Source organism: Denticeps clupeoides, chromosome 3 (assembly GCF_900700375.1).
Source record: "Denticeps clupeoides chromosome 3, fDenClu1.1, whole genome shotgun sequence".
Classification (NCBI taxonomy): Eukaryota; Metazoa; Chordata; class Actinopteri; order Clupeiformes; family Denticipitidae; genus Denticeps; species Denticeps clupeoides.
The window spans coordinates 4,256,876-4,277,823 of NC_041709.1; the positions used below are offsets into that span (position 1 = coordinate 4,256,876).

The 20,948-nt window shown below is 42.4% G+C and overlaps 1 protein-coding gene across 4 annotated transcripts in view; it reads left to right on the forward strand.

Moving 5' to 3' along the window:
- The window catches only part of astn2 (astrotactin 2), a 260,288-nt gene that overhangs the window by 105,602 nt on the left and 133,738 nt on the right, over nucleotides 1–20,948 (forward strand). For all 4 annotated transcript variants that reach the window (XM_028971803.1, XM_028971806.1, XM_028971805.1 and 1 more), the window contains exon 4: nucleotides 8,529–8,678. In XM_028971803.1, the coding sequence (XP_028827636.1) occupies nucleotides 8,529–8,678 (150 nt within the window). The remainder of the gene's footprint in view (nucleotides 1–8,528; nucleotides 8,679–20,948) is intronic.

Consider the following 20,948-nt stretch of genomic DNA (forward strand, 5'->3'; position numbering starts at 1 on the left):
CCATACACATTGTTAGAAACTGTCCTCGGCATCCTTTGGGAAGGACCTTGGAGGATATCTCATCCCGCTCCTAAAATGGGACAGTTGCTCAGAGAAGCGAGCCGCCACACTACAATTACGCATTCACATCGCTGATCATTTGCATTTCATTAAGGTGGCTGTGGGACTGATGTGTTTCTTCTTTAAATATCAGTTCCATGAAAATGTTACTTTTATTATTTCTTTTTCCATTACAAACCTTTGCAAGCGGCTGTCAGAGGAGATGAAAGTTCCCAATATGCCCTTCTTCCTCTCTGTTGAGCCTGTGCCATTCTTGACAGGCCATTCTCTCTCTCTCTCTCCCTCCCTCTCCCTCCCTCCCTTCCTCCTTGTCAAGCTCAGTGGCAGTACTGTCACGGACATGTTTTCCCTGGACGCCGGCACACACTCTTTCAGAATGATGGCAAATTGAATAAATCACAGAGGCCATTCGAACTGCGGACCATTCCCACTTCCTTGTTGTTCAGCCTCCATGTTCTCACTTTTACAGCCGAGGTACAAAGAGAGAGAGTAGGGAGCGAGGTGGAGGAGTTGGGCAATTCATCCAACCCACGAATCCCTACGGAGTATCTCCAGACAAAAGCAGTGGGGACTTTAAGAAAATTACTGGGAATCAACTGCGTCCCTGGTGGATATTCACGTCCGCGCATTTGCATGGCCATTGTTTGGCTTTCCTCCCATGTGCCGATGCCTTTAGACTCCTTTCACCATATCTTCCCCTCAGTAGAGGCTTAGTACTTCTTTTACTGCTGCTATTTTTGACTCCATACCCACCTGAAAGCTTGATGGCTTGTTTATGCTCCAGTGTTGTGCCAGTGCTGGATGACATCTCACTGTGAATAATGCAGCGTATGGCCAACACTAATTGAGTCCCCCCCCTTAAAAAATAAATAGCTCGGCTTGCAGACGCCTTGTCAGTGAGCAGGTCTTCCTGCGAGAGGCGGCCTGGGTGCCTGGAACGGCCACAGAGGAGCCGCTGTTTGTGTGCGCTGCTGGATACCTAATCCTTGATTCCTGCTTCCCTGCCTGCTCCTGTAACTCTGCACTGATGCACGCAGCGCTGATGAGCTCTCCTGGGAGGCTTTGAAGCGTGCGGGGTCAACTCCCTCAATCCACTCACTAACTCTCCATAGCAGGTGTTGGGGTAGGCGTAAGAGGGTTTTTGGAGGCGATGTTGAGACAGAGAAAGTAAAAAATTGGAGGAAAGGGAGAGGCTGAAATCGGGTGGTGTTTCTGTTCCCCGGAGATCGACATCATTCATATGTTAGATCTGATGTGATAACTCTTTCTTTCAGGCATTTTGTAACATCTTACTTTACTACTCATCATGCATCTATAATCTCCCAACGTATATCTATGTTTGGGGTGAATTTTGGGGTTTATTGTTAATTATTCAACTGTCCCACTTCATACATGGTTGTTTCTCTCTGAAATAAGAGAAATAACACATGAGGCTTTAATTCTGCTGTTGTTTTAAAAAGTTAAAGCTTACATATAGTTACTTGCATATAGATCTCCATTTATTTAAAGCCATTTGCCAATGTCCAGAGTGACCTATATTAGTGCTATGAAATCTCTGTCAGTGAATACATTTGTATCCTAGTTTACTGGGATGCAGGCTATGAATACTGTCAGTCTAATAAACTCAATAGGCACGTATTTTAAAAAGTGGAGTGAGTGTAGCAACATATTGATGTGTGTGAGAAAATGGATATGTAAACGTATCAAGCTGAGCATTATAGATATCAAACTTCATTCTTATTCTGAATCCAGTGCTGAAAAAACGAGTTGCCCATTTAACCAATCCAGTGATCTTATACAATGTGCTACATGACTCCACAGTCATCATGTGAGGATTGCTGTACCAGAGATGAATTGTGTATTTCAAACTATCAGAAGGTGTTTGTTTTATTTTTATTTATTTATTTATGTGTCTGTTTGTTTGTTTGTTTGTTTATTTTTAAAATAAATTGGTTTAACAAATAAATAGAGATTTTACCATTTTCCTATGGTAATCTTAATAATCGTAATAAATAACACACATAAGATCATATCCATATGAGAATATTGTACCTTTATTTTATTTCTAACTGAGTATTTGTGAGAATTGTGATCCCACTTCTTAGCACACTTAATCAAGGTTATCATAGTCAGAACATTCAGATGCAATTTATTGTTCTTTCATTTCTTTAGCAACAGATCACATTGCTTCAGTGAAGTGTTTGCACAAAACCACAACAAATGACCCTGATACCAAAGGCCAGGTATACAAAGCATTGGAGATCCAGGCGTGTACCTCATTCTGAGCATTGCTGTTTCTCTCTTAAGTTGCTGCCAGGGTTCGAATGTGTGACAGCACACAGATCTTGGGCTCTCCGCTATTGGCTGTGTCCAATGCTTTTAAGACACTGTTAACCCACTGTCGGTGCCGATAAGGGGCCTGCAGAGATAAGATGATGCTGAAGGAGAAAATAAGGACACCAACTCTCGCCAGGAGTCTGTATTGAGCTGAAAACGACCAACTGGAGAAAACAAAGAGCCTTCAGCTGCGGGCACGTGTTGGTGATGCGTGAGGTTTATCTGAAATCGGCATGACTGCAGAAGATGAACCGAGGTTTATACAGCATTGAGGTCAGGGACACAAGTGGGGCTCTTATTGGTTTATTACTGTTTTCCTTGACTCAGAGCCACTTCAACTTTACGCTGGGTTAAGTAGAAGAACATTTATATAACTAAAATGTTAACTGTAGTGCAAAAGAGTGCCATGTCTGCATGTGCAGGTGTATGTATGGATAAATGTGTGTATGTTTCCGGCATATGTTTTCAGGGTGTTGAGTGTGACTGGTTGCATACGACATGATACATTTGCCAGTTGGCAATATTGACCAATTGTAATGAATCTCTTGATTATAATATTAACTGATATCCAAACAATAGAATATTACATTATATATAAACCATGGACTGGTCAATAGATATGTTTTATAATAAATTATCGACTCAGTGATTGCTATTTAGGCTGCCATGGTTGAGTAGGTATGCTGTGCTTCATTTGTGATATAAAGACTAATTTGTTGATTTGATTCTCCCATTGAAACCAGTTCATTTGCAGTTTTCTGCCATGCCGAACTCTTATTGCAAGCAGTGTCCTCCAGCAGCAGCTGCTCACTCCCAGGACTTCTGTCTTTTGTTGCCTCTCATTAAGAGGCCATGAGGCTGGTTCAAGGCCGGTATAAGTGCCTGTATTAAATTTGTAAAGCAAGTGTTTTGCCGCCTTGCACCTTGAGGAGATGAAATGTCAATTTCAAACCACTGTGAATGGGATAGAAGACAACGATGGATAAGCGCTTTAAAGCAGGCGATTTGTGCCAAGCCTGTACCGGCTGCAAAAACATTTCTAAAAACATTGTCATTTCTAAGCTGCTACTGCCTGTCAACATGTTTTTCTCTACTAATTTGACTTGGTCTTGCCCGAAGCTGATGTTCCTGTAGGGACTCAGCTGGCGACGATGAACAGTCTGCATGAGTGCATGTCAGTGTGGGACATAAGAGTAATCAATAACAGGTCCAATACTGTGAAAGAGGGAAATGGAGAGTGGGGACTCTCTTTTTCGGTGGCTGCAAGGCTCTTGGAAGGCAGGCGTTTGAGGAGTGTGGAGACGGGAAGCCTAGAGATCACAGAAGAACGGTAAAGTGGAATCTTCACCTCTCCCTGTAGAACAAACATGGGGAAGGCCATGAAATATGCATGGGGCAGGTCATAGCAGGTCACGGTTTAAGTGGATGCGGCCGGTCGTCTGTTTGTTTTTCGGGAGGCTGAGATGGGATTAGTTTAGCATCCCCAGTGGGGTGTTCACAGTGAGCTAGTCTTCATATGCTGCCCTTTTGTTTCTTCTCTTTCTCTCTTATTCTATGTGCTATAATGATGATGAAGTGGGTAGAGGCATTTAAATGGGGCACCAAGGCCACTTGGATCTGTTCTGATGGCTTGGGGTGAAACTGTGGGACGTGGCAGCTGGCGTTGCAACTCCATACTGCTGTTTGCTCGCCCTCAGTCTACTCAGCAGCCAAGAAATTTTTTAAAATTGCTTTCCGGGTGGGGACTAGTAATTGGCTGGCACCGCTTTCCCATTGTTTGGATTGTCTGTGCCCGCTTTTAAACAAACCGAAGTGGCCGTTGCCGAAGTGCTTCAGATTTACTGTTCCTGTGTTGAAAAGATCCGGGTTCATCACTGCTCTCCCACAGCCCCTTAAATGCGGAAGAGAAAATAATGACATGAAACATTTTTTCCTCCCGCATAATCGCTCTATTGTTTGAAAGTTGGAGCTGAAATTAATTGGCGAGCACCAAGGCCTGGAAGTCTTGGAGAGCTCTTCTCTCTTGTTTTCTCTTTCTTTAAACTATGGCACTGTTGTGGAATGAAAATATGCTTGTGTGGCATGGTGTTGATCTCATGTTGCACCCTGCATCATTCTCTTTCATTTTAATTGCGCATTAAGTGTCATTATAATTCTGGATGTGGGCCAGTGTTGAAAGTTGAATGGGAAAAAAAAATCAATACTTGAGGCGCTGTAGCAGAGTGTTCCAGAGACTTACAACTTTGCCTACTATGGGTTGGACTTATGGAGTGACCTGCAAAATTGTGGTATTTGAGTTGAATATGATTCTTATGATAAAATTATAATAGAGTTTCAATGTTTAGAAATCCACATTGTACAATGCAATTTTAATAGAATTAAAAATAAACTATTTAACTCTTAAGTATTTTAACTCTACTGCCTTATGCAGCAGAGTTTAAAAGAGCAGCCTTGTAATCAGAAGGTTGCCGGTTTGAATCCAGAGCCGCCGAGGTGCCACTGAGCAAAGCACCATACCCACATGCTGCTCACCAAGGGTGATGGTTAAAAGCAGAGGACACATTCCATTGTGTCACCGTGTGCTGTTGTGCACAATGAAAATCACTTCACTTTCACTTCACTTATGTCTTCGTTTTCCTCCTTTGCCGCAGTGCATCAGCTGGTCTGGTTGTTCGCACAATTGATGTGGCAAATGTTTTGTGCCAGGTGCCCTACCTGCTGCAACCCTCCCTATTTACCTTGACTTGGGATTGGCACCAACAAATACACTCTCACATGCAGAGTTTACTCTACTGCCTTATATCTTCTTGTGTCTTCCTGATATCTTCTTTTAAGTCATCAACTACTACTGAATCTTGGATTAGAACATGTCACTAGTGATAGTATTGCAATATATTGCATTTATGCTGAAGAAAATGTGTCTCAATTTCGCTGTCTTGATTTATTGTCTTAACCCTACTGACTATGGTATTTAATTTAAACTCCAGTGGTGATAAAAAAACTATTCCTTTTTTTCCATAGTATGGTTTGAGCTCCATTGAACAGGTGTGGTTCAGATAAGGGTGTTGATCAATGTGATGACGGTACGTTCTTGAGTCAGTGGCCCGGTGGTGACTCGAATGACTCAGCTTTCCACAAATAGAGCCATCAAAATTGATTATGAGACAAACAGCAAGAAGTTTCTGCACTTGTACTCCACACAATACACTAAAAATGATGATGCAGAGTTTTATATTTTAGTGCACACTGAAAAAAAACAACCTTCTCAAAAAAAAAAAAGAATCAACTGTTTCACAGATGGTGAGCAAGAGAATGGTTTTGAGATAATTTTGAACAGCTCCAGAACGTGAGTGATATTTCAAAGTGCAATTAAACATTATGATTTTTCACTCGGACCATTACACAGTACTATAGTCATTATCCCCATGTAATCATTCCTGGCTGAAATGTTTTCCGAATTGTGCTTTGATGCTGAAATCACATTTTGGATTGGTGGCCTCCCTCACACCTCTAGAGTTCAAATCCAATATTGTGTGCAGAGTTTGGTGTTGGTGTTTGTTTTCTCCAGGTTCTTAGGTTTCCCCCTGTTGTCCAAAGGCATGTACACTAAGTGAATAGGCACCTCATTTTTATCCATAGGTAAATGTGAGTGAGTGAATTTCTGTTTGTGAATTTCTGAGTTCCCACCCTCAAACCAGTGTCTCCAGATGGTCTCTGGCAACTGTAACCCTGCTTAGGAACAAGCAGTTATGGAAAGCGAGTTTATACTACCAGTCAAAGGTTTTGAGGCACCTACTCTGTGATGGTTATTTTGAAAAATCCAATGCAAGAAATGGTATATTTTGGAGTGGGAGTAATCAGTTTTTTTCTTTTCACCTTCGTGACTGCTGTCTTCACTATTGTCACCATTAGAACTGCCTCATGAGATGCTCATTAACATGAGTGAAGGATAAGAAAGTGTTCGGCATAAACCATCAGGACTGTTGAAAACCTATCCAGTTGTCTAATTTAAGGTGGTGTGCAATCACAGCAAAGCTTTGGAGAGTTTCAACATTTTGCCAACCTTACATTTTATTTAGTAATACTGTGTCTTCAGCTATGTTCTATTGTATAATGTAAAAAATGTATGACATAAATAAGTAGGGGCTTCCAAACTTTTGACTGGTAGTGTATGTCTGTATGTGTGTGTTTGTTAAGGCATTTTCACCCAGTATCTTCACCTTGCACCCAGCCTTGCACCCAGACATCTACCTTTATTGTATAGTAACATTGTGTCTACATTGTGCTACTTTCCTTTGAGAGGCCCAGACTCTATATACATATCTCACATCAACTGAGTTCCTGATGCATTATGGGCCATGGGCTGCATTAATGGGAACTGTGTGATAAGTATTTCTCCAACTTTTCTTTTATCAACTTTCTCTCTCTTTTTATCCTTTCATGAGCATATTTTTTATCATTGTAGACAAAAGAAGTATTCACAGGCTCATTATTTATTTATTTATTTATCTATTTACTGCCTCTGGCACAAATGGAGCAGAACACTCCTAGATGGGTCACATAAGTGCCCTTTTTTTCTGCTGAGCAATCATGTCCCATTGCCGCTCTCCTATTATTGATTTTCGAATGCTATGCAAACTGTGTTATTGCCCAGTGTGATCTCAAGCCATTCATCTGGAGATGTTATCTGTTATCTACTTGTGAATGCTCCTTTTTTAAGATCTTTCCGTTCCACTGTTACATTTAAAGGCGCCGGTGCGCTCTAGTTCCATTTCATTGGAGCACTAAACCATTTTATTGTTAAGACAAGATGAAAAGTGTAAGTAATATGCCCGTGCGGTGGAGCCCCTGAATCCTGTCAGGGATTCTGGGCAGGCGAGAACTGGGTGCGGGGCGAAAGCAGAGGAGTGGGCGGGGGTGTGCCAGAGCTCATTTCCCTTCTTCTAGCCGTTCTGCTGAGGCACGCCGCATGCTCACCACAAAGCTGCAGCTGAAGGATCAAGCACTAGTCTTTGTCCCTCTCTCTCTCCCTGCTTCCCTCACAAATTTTACTGCTTCTGCATTTTCAAAGCCCGTCACAGAGCACACAGCAAAGCGGCCTGATCCTCACAGCGCTCCTCTGTCTGCTTAAACGATCTGTCTCTGTCGATCTCACATCTGCTGATAGTCAAAGAGCGCGTCAGAGTGTTTGTGTCAGTGTGAATGGGCGTGTGTGTCGGAATATGCGTGTCCTTTGCATGCCGTCCCACGTGACGTCAGAGCATGTGTGAGATTTTGTGCATCAGGAGAATGCCTGTGTCTGTGCAAACGTGAACGTGTTGCAGTGTGTGTTTAAAAGTTTGAGAATGTGTGAAGGTGAATGTTACTGAACGAGATCATATGTTGTATTTGGGAAATGCATATGAGTGCACTTCCTGCTTCAATGTGTGTGTGTGTGTGTGTGTGCGTATATATGTACATATGTGCGTATATGTGTGTGTGTGTGTGTACTTAGTCTTAACTACTTAAATAGTAAATACTCTGTGGCTTTTTAGTTATTTATATGATATAATTTTTACGTTTATAGATTATTGATCAATTGTTAGCTGTTTTGGTTTATATTTTTGTAGTTGAACGTGTGAGACGTGTGTCTCTTATCTGTTGCTGTGTTCATGAGCGTACGTTCATATAGCGAGGTTATGTGTGCTTGTGCGTTTTTACTGCCGCTGTTTTGGTAAAATCCTCCTAACTGCCGCTCAGCACAACTCAGCCTGTTTGACTCGCCGATTAATAGAACAGGAAACGTCATGCAGATTCCCATCCGGATCCTTCATCGTGGCCCTGTTTTCATTACCTCCCATTTCACAGGGATCAATCTCTCCCAATTCCTCGTTCACTCACACTCAGTGAAGCCGCTGTGCTCCGAATTGCATCGCTGCTTCCTTCGCGACTGACACCGCGCCGATACAAAAGCGCTGAGCTCGCCGTTCCTGGCAAAGGATCCCCGCTCATGCTTTTTTACCCCTCGTTCACCCCACCGATGGCGCAATTAGCTTCATTAGCACATTAACAATGCTCTAATGTCCTCTAACCACTGCCTGCTGCCCGCTGGCCGCTAACCCGCTGCTGCTCTCTGTGACCCCCCCCCGCAGCCCTCAACGCCCAGCAGGACAGCGTGGACGCGCTGATGCAGCGCTTCAAGGAGAGCTTCCACACCAACGCCGCCATGGACATAGCGCATTTTCAGCACCCGTCCCACAGCTCCTCCACCGGCAGGAAGAGGGGATCCAGCCACATCAGAGGTAAAGAACCTGCCCTGTTATAAAGGCCTTATACGCCATGTTTAAAAGATGACTCTTCGATTCCTATAAACACTCCCTGCGCCTATCTAGTCTCCATCAAAGGCTGCCATCATGCATAATTCTCAGCTCCTTATCCAGGCATCTGTGACAGTATTCGAGGTGGCTGTCTGCTATCGGGTCATCGCGGGCTGCAGCGCGCGAAAGCGGCATCGACCTTGACTGCGCTTAAGCCTGCACCCACTCAGGGTTATCGCTCCTCTAACAGGCCTCCACCTTCTCTATACTTACTAGTGCTTTTCAGCCATCATTTATACTCTTTCCAACTTTGTTCACAACTTTGTAAACCCATGTTTCTTTAATTCAAAAGTTTTTTTTTTTTAACAAATGCACATTGGCACAAAGCTCCTAACATGAATGAGACACGGTGCACAAATGTTTTGAATAGCCAGACATCACAGACAGTATATCTGAATAGGCTTTAACCCAAACCCCTCGAGCTCAGAGCCTGTCTGAAGAAATCGGAGATCAGTTTTGGTGCTTTTACCCTGGAAGGGGGCGCTCCCTGGTTTACTCCGTCCCAAGGTTTCTCCCTTTTTCCTATTAGTTTTGACTTGTATGCAGAAAGTGTGGGGTAGCAACAGTAGGGCCTGCCCATCGAGACATGCCGCTTGTGATTCTGGACTAAATAAGTAATAAATCTTGTTGTTTAGGTTTAGATTTTGATTATATCAGATTTCTTTTTTTATATAATGGATTTGAGCTTGAAGACCTCTGTAGACCTCTGTAGCTTCTGCACAGATGGTTCCAGCAGAATGGCAGGTTCCAGAGTAGTTTGATGGAACTACGTCGTTAAATTGTGGGGGTGGTTTGAACTCTGTGGTTACACGACAATGGCCGGATAGACCTTGACTTGGTGCATTCTCTCTCTCTCTCTCTCTCTCTCTCTCTCTCTCTCTCTCTCTCACTCTCTCGGTGAAATCAGATCTTTTCAGGACCTTTAATTACAGCTGAAAAAGTATAGCCTCAGCACAAAAGGGTTCCGGTGCGGATAACAAACATGCTAATGGGACAAGTAAGGTTACGGAACAGGAACTCAATTAAGCCAGTCGGAAAGGGAGTTCATCGGCCGCAGCCTGAGATTATGCCACGTGAGAAAATGAATGCGCAGTCAAATTATACGCGCAATGAGGAAGGCATGCTGAGACAGGGAGGATCGGGAGGGGGCTCTTTAATTCTGCGGTGTTCCACGTAGCATTTTATGCGCTAAATTGCTTTTTTTTCCCGCCTTCTTCCTAGAATGTGAATTAATGTGAACTCTGTATGCATAAAGACATCATGCTTAAGTGACGCTAAATGTTGTTTGTTTGTCTATTTCTATTTTTTTTTTTCCTGGAATCATAAACTCTGTTGTGCGAAAGCAACTCTAAATTTCCCAAGGCGTGGAAAAGCCACCCCGACCTGACCTGTGGTCAAAATTGTAAAAGTGCCTCTGTTGTCATCTGGCCTCGGGTTGTCATATCCAGAGCGAGGATCACACCGGGTCAAACCGGTGACAAGGGGACGTTGTACTGCAGCGATGAAGTGCCGCCATAAACTGTTTGTATTAGAGGTTTGTCTCAGAGCGACAGTGATGATCCACGGCGGTGCGACCCTCTACGTCCAGGGCTGTCGATTTGACACGGAGTCCGGAGAAGTGAAGGGACGCCATCTGTGCTCTAACAGTGGGGCGCGACACACAGGCCACCTCCGTATTAATGAGACAAATTATTTAAGAGGAGCGTGACATTTCTGGGAGAGACCATGGCACTTTTCGTTCCTTGTGATTATTGGGCTAAAATGGAGTTTTGTTGGTACAGGATATTTGTAATGGTGAGGTTTTAGGTGATAAGTAGATCATTTTGACATTATATACATAAATTAAATGGTTAAAGATAAATGAATAAAAACCTACCAATCAGTTAAATGGCCTTTGTAATGTATCATAATTCCAAAAAAATTAAATATCACAATGTGATTCATTCCCCCCCCTTTACTGTACATTTACAGCATTTATGAGACGCCCTTATCCAGAGCGACTTACAATCAGTAGATACAGGGACAGTCCCCCTGGAGCAACTTAGGGTTAAGTGTCTTGCTCAGGTAAGTGGGATTTGAACCTGGGTCATCTGGTTCATTGGTGAGTGTGCTACCCACTAGGCTACTAAAACCCTGATTAGTGCCTCTTTTATACCCTTCTCTGTTGCATGCTCACTAAAACCTACCCTATAGTACAACCTTGCCGCACATAGTCGAGTCGAGTGAGGTTTTAAAGCATCAGCAGACCCATCTCCTTTAGCACGTCTCAGAGTCAAAGGGAGGAGGTGCAAAAAAGTGGGAGCCATGTGGAAGATTTGAAGGTGGAAAAGAACGTGTGAAAGATGGACACAGCGTGACATAGAAAGAGTGAGAGAGATTATGAAAGTTGATATGTGAGACATGCCTTGGCTGTGGAAAATGTTGGTTTATTTTTGACCTCTCTTCTTGTACATGATTTAGCATGAATTTTTTTGTTTGTTTCTTTGTTTGTTCGATCTACTTTGGTGCCTGTTTACTCTTGTATTCTATTTTACATTTTCTTTCTTGTTTACGACATAATGTGGTAATAGAAATTCTAATAGCCTGTGTGTGTGTGTGTGTGTGTGTGTGCGTGCGTGAGCGTATACCCATCGTTCGCCCATTTGCATGTAACTTTGCTGGCAGCAGCATCCACGCAGGATGTAAATGCGGCTTGATTGTTTTCTCAGGCAGGGCTGGTTCGTTTTTGATCTGTCAGTGTTCATCTTTGTTCCAGTGCGTGCAGATAGCTTCATGTGTATTATTCTCAACCGCTGCCGCTAATTGAACCTTTTTGAAGTAAGGAATGAAAGTCCTTCCGTATTTACTCTTTCCCGCTGCCCTGCCTCTCAGTGGTCTCTTTAATAAGTCTGGAGACTCCCGAGTCCGGGAGTGCTGATGCTTGGTGAATGTGCTGTGCGCCTGGCTGCACCTCCAGCACCCTTCCATCTCACTTGCAGACAATGCGCAGCGATTGCAGCTCAGGCCCTCGCACCGCTGCTCCGCTATGACAGGACCTCGCGGCAGATTTACTGCCAGCCCCAGCCTGCGAGGCAGCGCGACAAGCTGGGTGTGTCTTTGGGAGAGGTATCTGTTCACCCAGTTTTGTTTCTCTGAGCATGTATGTCAAGGACACGTGCTTGGCCCCCTCATCTCCAATTTGTATGTCTTCATTTGGATCTCTTTTTAATATTGTTTTTATACTGTTAGTTTTTTGCATCATGTGCATTCCTATGAAAGTATGGTCCTTACAATGTAATAATGTTTGTATTCTGTTTTTGTATTCTTTTGCTTGCTAGTCTTAGTTGTTAGTCTTGTAATCTTATTTATTTTTCAAAAAAGCTTTGACTGTTTTCAACATTCATTGAGCATGTCATGATCATATCTGTGTCATATTTCAAAGCATGATGTCCAGCCTTATACAATAGCACATGCATGTGTGTGTGTGTGTGTGTGTGTGTGTTTGTGTATGTGTGCATATATCATGCTAATGTAATCCTGTTACGCCTATGCATATGCTTGAAATTTACGACTGTTTGCCCATGCACATGTCTGTTTGGTGTGTGTGTATGTGTGGGTGTGTATTTTTTTCAATGTGGGCGTGTGCTTGGAGTGAAAATGCATATGCATGTGCATATGTCAGTGCAAGCAGCATGGGTGGGTTGGGAAAGGCCTTGCACCATGCAGTGTGGCTGTAATTACAGGTCTGCAGGATACGAGTGAGTTCGGGAGAGATTGTTTAAGTCCTCGTGTCCCCCTAAACACCAGCTTTCAGAGCCTGAGATGACAGGGTGTCAGGGACTCCAGACCAGCACTGTCATCAGGATATCAGTTGTGCCCACTGGAGATGTTATCCACAATTTGAAGATTATGAAAAAAAAAAAAAAAGGTCCGTGTCCTATTAACAGGGCTGTTAACTTAAATGATCCATTAATCAAGGTGGAATAAGTGAGTAAAGCTAAATATTCCAGCGGAAAGGGAAAAGAACCCCTACTGAGCAACAGAAGAAGATTGTTATTAAATCCGTAAAAACCTGCCTCTGATGTGGAAATATGAATCCAGCTCATAAAATGCCTCAGCAGGCAATTCCACTCAACTGTTCTCTGCACGATTGCACCTTTTATGTCAATAATAATTGTTAATGAGTCCCAATTTAAATGATAGTTTTAACTTATTTACAAAAATGAGGTGTTATAAAGTTTAATATCAAATCAGTCAGGGTTATTTTTGTTGCTTAAGATTTGATAGGAGGCTAAATTTGCCTGCAATTTGAAGCGATTTTTAAAAATTACCTCCACGCTTCATACATTTATAGCCTTATTAATTAATTAATTAATTGTATGCGTGATGTCTGTGTGATGCATACAGTTCTAGATGCATAATAATATGCAAAGCATTCTTTGATTGGCCAGTTGTACAGATCTGAAGACGTCATTTCTTAACATTTTTTTTTTTATGTTCAGCACCAAGTATTGCGCTTGTATTATGTCTTCAGTGTAAAGACAAACACAGTGTTTAATATAGATTTGATTCAAAATGATACAAATAAGCAAGTTTTGAATTGAGATTAAAACTGAAAAACGGTATTGATTCAAATGACATGGATAGTCATCTTTTATAATAAATCAATTTCATTTATTTTTATTTTATCTATGTTTCATTTGTTCTTTCTTGTCCTGTGGTTATTTACTCGTTGTCTGCCTGGAGCTTTACCATTTAGGGTCTCAATTATCCAACATCTGTGAACTCTCTGCTGTGTAAAATGCATTAATCTATATCTTTTTGTGGCACCCATGACCTTAATCTTTGTACTTGTGGGTCGCCGTGGTCTTTGATTGGCTGTGTTGGGTTCGGTTTGCGTGTGGTTCAGCGATCAAGACAACGAGATGATGTGTAGCATCAGTGTCAGCATGACCGTCATGCTGCTCAAGCTGAAGGATTTCCAGCATGGTGCAGGGCCGAGGTGTGGCTGAGGGCGCACTCTGGCCAGATCAGGGTCAGCAGTGCCGCAGGCCCCAGCAGCTGGTCTGGGGTCAGTTGGTGCTGAGTTGCCTGCTGATGTGCAGTTGGTCATGCAGGTCATTTTTTTCGTCCACGCTTGTTCAGAGAACAGCTGGGGATCACACGCAGGTGTATTATTTATATTTCTTTCTTGTCCTGTTAAAAATCTGACACGTTTTTATATTCAATATATAACCATGTACTTTTGTACATGGATCTTCCAGATCAGGTCAGAAACGCAAATCAGGTAAAAGCATGCAAACACACTCTCAAATACAGGTATTTTTACAGCGTATAAAAGAGATATAGCGTATAAAAAAGATATAGATTAATGTATTCACGGATGTTGGATAATTGAGACCCCAAATGGTAAATAAACAGCATAAATACAGGGTAAAAGACAAATGACCAAACAAGGGCGTGACACGGCAAGGGTACATTTATACATGTGACAACAGATCAATGCAATCACAAGCTCAGTAGCACAAGACAAGGCAAACATGAAATCCCGGTCCGGAGTACCATGAAATGTCCAGATCGTGACAGTTCGCACTGGTCTGAATCAGTCGGTGAGTTTGTAACAGTCTATCGATTTCCTCTCTGTTTGGTTTCCTTTACCAAGACAAAAAAAATTAAACTTTGCTTCAAATAACATGAGAACTTTCTCTCTGCTTATTCTTCTCATGTGTCGTCGTAGGAGCCACAAAAGTTAATACAGGACGCTGATCTTCTGTTGTGGACTACTGTGTGTGTGTGTGTGTGTGTGTGTGTGTGTGTGTGTGTGTGTGTGTGTGTGTGTGTGTGTCAAATCAAATAGCACCGAGGGGGGAGACAAACTTGAGTTAGATTCCAACAGACTAAACCCTGCAGATGTGAAAGCACCCAAAGAGAAGTTTTTCACCAGTACAGTAGGCATGTTGAGCCATTAACAGACTCAGACTTTGGAAGGCGCTCATCGCATTATGTTGAGAGACAATTAACATACCCCTAGGCATGAGTGTGTGAGTGAGCGGTGTGGCGCCCAATGGTAGACTGGTCCAGTGAACCTCAGTATGCTCCATCACACACTACCCTGATGTGGATTAGGTGGTTTGGGATAGTTTGGAGTATGTCGTACATTTGTACACACTTTAAAACTAACAGGCTGCTTTTTATTTATTTGGGTTCAACGAGACTTATCGACGTGCTGCGTGATAACTGGCCAAGGCCGGGGGAATTCTATCAAAGGTCAGTAACGACTAAGCCTTTCAGTCGCAAATCGAAACTGTGTGTGTTTGTGTGTGTATGCGTAGGCCAGGCTCGTATGTATATGTCGTAAGTAAGTATTTTCACTGTACACTTTGCTGCAGGTACCAGAGAAAAAAAGAGAACAGATCTAAAGCAGAGCCTCCATTTCTGACTAGTAACTGGAAAATAACTCATGCCGTTGATGGTAAAAAGACAGGAGCTGTTTGCTTGTCCCTCTCGTCTACGTCTCATCATAGGAAACAAGACAATGTTACACTCAACAGAGTAACTGCATCCATTCCTGTCTCTCCGAATGCCTATGCAACATGTGCAGGAACACTGGAAGGTAAAGGGTTTTCACCACTGCATGAAATAATCAGAAGGTTGCCGGATCGAGTCCCGATCTGCCAAGGTGCCACTGAGGTGTCACTGAGCAAAGCACCGTCCCACGCCCACTGCTCACTCAGGGTGATGGGTTAAATGCAGAGGACAAATTTCTCTGTGTGCACCATGTGCTGTGCTGTTGTGTATCACATGTGACAATCACTTCACTTTACTTTACTTAAATAAAGCAAGTTGAACCTCAGACTGTTGCATTGTTTCGATCAGCCAGCACCACGCGCTGATCTCTCGTGAGAGAGTGTCCTCAACCAGGTTCTGCAAAGACATGACTAACGCTGGCCAAACAAGTTGAAGTGAAGTGACTGTCATTGTGATACACAGCAGCACAGCACACGGTGCACACGACGAAATGTGTCCTCTGCATTTATCCATCACCCTTAGTGAGTGGTGGGCAGCCATGACAGGTGCCTGGGGAGCAGTGTGTGGGGACGGTGCTTTGCTCAGTGGCCCCTCAGTGGCAACTTGGCAGATCGGGATTCGAACCGGCAACCATCTAATTACGGGTCCGCTTCCTTAACCGCTAGGCCACCACTGCCCCCAAAATAAACCTCCGCCCCCCTACTGCCACAGATCCAGCCCTTTAAATCAATATATTTAAATGAGAAGTTGTGACAGACGTCCCGCCGGGTAACATCTCATCGATTCTGGCGGGGCGGCGAATATGTTTGTGTGCGTGGCTCGGTGGCTCAGCGTATTAGCATGTAATTACTGCCTGTGTTATTCCAGGAAAATTATACTTAACCTTTTCAGAAAGAAACAGATGGGCAATACAGAGGGAGGGAAGGGTAATTTGGGGTTGTTTGGAAAAAATGTGTTGCCATGGCATTAGCGTCATCTTAAGTCTTTAAAATCTTTCATGTGTTCTTTTTTTCCCCCCAATGCTCAAAACGGTTATTATAACCTTGCACCAAAATGTTTTCTATAATTGAGCAGAAAAAAAGTAATGCAATCGTACTCCATAGTTATGGAATCTTTCAATTAGAGATTGGCACCTCTAACAGTCTAAAAGTGGAAACAGCAGATGTCTTTAACGTCACATTCATTAGATGTGTTCATACCTCAGTAATTGATCGCTATGAGGAAGATGGTAGTGGGCTGATTTATTGTAATATTTTATAAACCTGGCATGTAGGCAAACACCTTGGCACATTGCATTACATTCACAACTGCAGTCTCCACAATTTTCACCTTTAATTTACTTAAATTTAGTCTAGAAACTCAGTCGTTTGAATGTTGTCAGTGTGTATGGGAACGACTACGGTCTTCGAGTAGATGCTATGTGTCAGTGAAGGTTTTTCAGCAGGATGGGACCACATGGGTTCACCTTCACTTCTCACAGAAATCAATGTTCCTTGATCCTGTGGCTGGCTCTCTTGGTTGTCCTTCCCTGGACCAGTTTTGTGGTTTAGGGATGTTGTGACATATTTGTGTAGCTTCACACTTTGGCCCTTAGCAGTTCTGTGTGTATGTGTATGAGAAAGAGAGCAAGACAGAGAGAGAGAATTTTATGATATACATAAGCAGCCACATCAATCTACATATGTTTTTGTGGCAGAAGTCATTATTTTTGCTGAACCGAATGCCTGAAACAGTAGTCCTGCTCATGGGCTTCCAATTCCCGTGGAAGTCTGTAAACTCATTTTTACTATGGCAGACACACACTCTTCAACCTTCCCTGTGTCAACAAGGATTTTGCTAAACGCGGAGTTCCTTTCTAATTGCAGCTTTCTAATTGTCAAATGCAATTCCTCTATTTTTAATCTCACAGTGCCGCGCTGCTGGGTGTGGATCTCTTTAGTTTTTCTTTCGTTTCTTTTTTTTTTGTTTTGAGAAGGCAGCAGATGGGTACCTGTTTAAAGTATGGGAGAAACAACAGACGGCTCCCTCCCGCTCCGTGTTGCCGCTGAAGGCGGGAAGAAGAGCCATCCTTGTTAATGAGAAACTTTATTGCCTCCTACTGAATTTCGCCGGTCTTGCCTGTGTCCTCTCTGCGCTTTATGGGATTTGGAATTGGACAACAGTTCTGCCTTTCGGGGATCAGGCAGTCAACAGAGGAAGAGAAGTTATTTTTATTAGTGTTGTGTCCACACACATATGAGGCCGTCCTTTTTTTTTTTTTATAATTATTATCATTTTTTTAACTCTTCCGACATCTCTTAGCCTGTGTGTCTTCATTAACACCACTGTTAAAGAAGCAATTCTACACCATGCTTCTCTTCTCCCCTCTTTCCCTCACATGTGTTTGATCTTCTTGCTTCCAGTGGATATTCTGCAGTCAGCTCTGGGTCTCTGGAGCTCAATTTGCAGATCAAACTGGAACAGGGGGTCCTACAGAGGCGAGCCACTCTGGTGCCGTGACATCAATGTATATTCAGCTGGAGAGGAGCGGCATCCACGTGAAGTGTGAACTGGTTGGATATAACGCCCCCCGGAGAGCAGGGGAGGACAGCGACGTCACTGCTTTTCCGCATTATAAATATATTCACAGCTTATAAAGCATCTAGATCCTTGTTTGATTCCCCGGCATTAGGGGATCTACTTTGAATCAAGATTTCGAGATATATCACTGCCACACTCATACAGTCCTCCGGGATTATTGCCGTTGGCCGCTGCGGCCCTGTCATTTTCCTCTCTCCATTCTGCTGCACCCCGGCCACGGGTTTAAGGCTAAACTTTGAGGAGAGGCCAGTTGCGCTAATGTTTCCTGATCGGATTCTTCTTGGACTTGTGTGTGTTTTGGTTGTTTGATCCTGAGCATCACTTCAGTTAAACCTCTACAGTTAAACTGCTGATCACTTTCCAATACATGCTAATATGAAAACATCTCAAATATCTGATATGCTATGTGATGTGCTAAACACTCAGTGAAGGTACAAGCAGATTTGGAAAGACCCTGAACGTCTCCCATTCCAATAGTTGAAAATGATAAGTTTTGATTGTTTAATAAATTAAATAAATGTTCTTATGTTTGTATTGGGCAAATTCAACACTACTGTTTAGCAAGTACTATTTTAAATAGTATGATCATGTACCAATTTCCAATCTTTCCAACAGATGCTGGCTATAATCTAGTCATGTTTATAATTTAGTTTTTATTTCCTGCTATTGCCTCCCATGTTTATATATTATGAATGGACTACTTTTGTGTGTGTGTGTGGTAAGATAATAAGTAAGTTATAGGCATGCGTGTAATTGCTTTGTAACACACCTATTACACTGACATTACCATGGTTCTTATAAAATATAATATATTGTATGTGTGTGTGCGTGTGTTCATGTGTGGGTGGGGTTACATTCATTTAGTGGAGTGTGGAATAATTTTGACATAAATGCTTTCTACCCAAGATCAACAGCACACAGATAACAGCACCTTCCAGTGCCAGACCTGTTCTCCCAGGAGACGTGATCTCCCAGGCAGAGGATAATGGCTCTGTGACATTTCCCACCCAATCAGAGGAACAGCCTTCCTTCTGTGTGTGTGGCCCTCGCCTGCCTTTACATTCCCTGCACACTCGCAATTAAACAATTAAAGCTTTTATCAATCTTCCCCATAATGGTACGTGACTGAAATCGAAATGACTCCTCATCGTGCTTGGGGAGAGCGAGTCTCGGCAAGTAAGAGAATTAAGCAGCTCAAGACGAGGAATGGCGAGACAGAGGGGAGATTAGAGGCTTCCTGCTCACAGAGCACTTTAACTGTTAAACGGAAGTAATATGCAGTGTGCCAGCAGTGGTTTAGCCAAAACATTTACATGAAAGCACGTGTGCGAAGGGACTGCAGATGGTAGCTGCTGGCCGCCATTTTGGTCTTGCTGAAGTTTTTAGTGTATTGTGAACATCCCTTTGTCAAATTTGCAGTAGCACCAGCTTGATCCCTGCCCCCACATTGTTCTTGATTTAATGGGACAAACAGCTGGGAAATGGGTTGATGGGATAGATCAATACAAGAAAGAGGCATTGATTTAACATAAATATAAATGATGCTTGTTTAGGTTAATTAACATAAAAATAAATTATGCTTAATTCTGCCACTTGTTCACTGAGACCCTTTTTTCCTAAGCGGCAATATTGTAGAATAATCCAATAAACTAAATAGAATAAACTTAAGTCACGAATGGGATGTGGCATTTGGAGTTTTGTTTTCCCCTGACACCATTCAGTACAATACAACAATAAAAAAAAAATGTTTCAGAATTCCAGAATTTTTTATGCAATCTGGAAAAAAATCATTTGGATTGTTTTTTTATTGAGTTTGACGTACACTTCCTATAAAACCTTGCAACACATCTATTATCATTTCACTGTTGAATTCTGCATCAAAATGGCCAGTTTGTGTTACTTTCCTATTTCTTCTCCTTTGCTTGCTACAAACAAAACTCTTTGAGCCTCGCCTTGCCAGGGGTCCTCTGTGAATCGGCGGGCGGCTGAAGCTTCTTGCACAGAAGCATGCTGTAACGCCTCGCTGCGCTTCTCCACTGCTACAGTCCATCATCCATTTGATGTGAGCTGTGATTGCTTTATACCGTGGTTAGGAGCATGCCTTTCAGCTGATGGGCTCCATAAAGCCGTGAAGTGTGCACCTACCTTGCAAGGCAATCAAGCAAACAGCTTTTTAAGCCAATGCACTTGATAATCCTTCCAAGACCACTGCCGAATCTGTGCAAGTGGGACATCGGGGGTGTTTCTGAATATCTTCCATTGAGTATGCTAATTTATTTCTTTTTTTCCCCCCTAAACATAATTATTTCAAAAACTTGAGTAGTGCAAATGCACTCCTTCTCCCTCTGTTACTCATTACAGTCAAACCTTGCTTTACACTTTTAATCTGGATTTTTGTACAGACTTCCAAACGTGCAGGCTACACTGAGTAAAGTGCTTTTTTTCGTTTTGTGTTCTTCACGATAGAAGCAGAAAGGCATTTTCTGGAGTGTGATTGTTAGCTTCAGGGTGGAAAAAAGGAAAAACGCAAACAAGCTTCTATTCAAATTTCCATTTACATGCTATCAGATTTAAAGAGAAGAGTATGTTTGCTGCTGAAGCCTTTGCTCCGAAAATATTAAACAAGAATTTCCATGTTTTGAATGGAGTATGTTTTTTTTGAGTATATTTATTCTCATCTTATGTAGACGGTACATGAACAGCCATGAAAGAATATTTCATCATGCTGGGAGGATAGCTGCACTTCATTACTGACATATCTCCAGAGATGCAAATGATGATGCAAATACATACATGTTTAATCAACCTTTATTTTAATTCAGATGCAATTATGCAAATTATTATAATAACAATAACATTATTATTTTTAAGAGATATTCAATCAACCTTTTTGTACTAGTATGTGAATTTTCACATTAGTATGTGTATTTTACAATTTACATCTCACATTAGAACAGTGCTTGTAGTGAGCAAGTCAAAGGTTGGCAGTGGTAAGGACAAGCTCCCTGAAAAAGGAAGAAACCTTGAGAGGAGCCAAAACTCAACCCATCCTCCTCTGGTCAGCATTGGATTACCCCAAGATCATCATGTCAGATCACAGATGTAGTG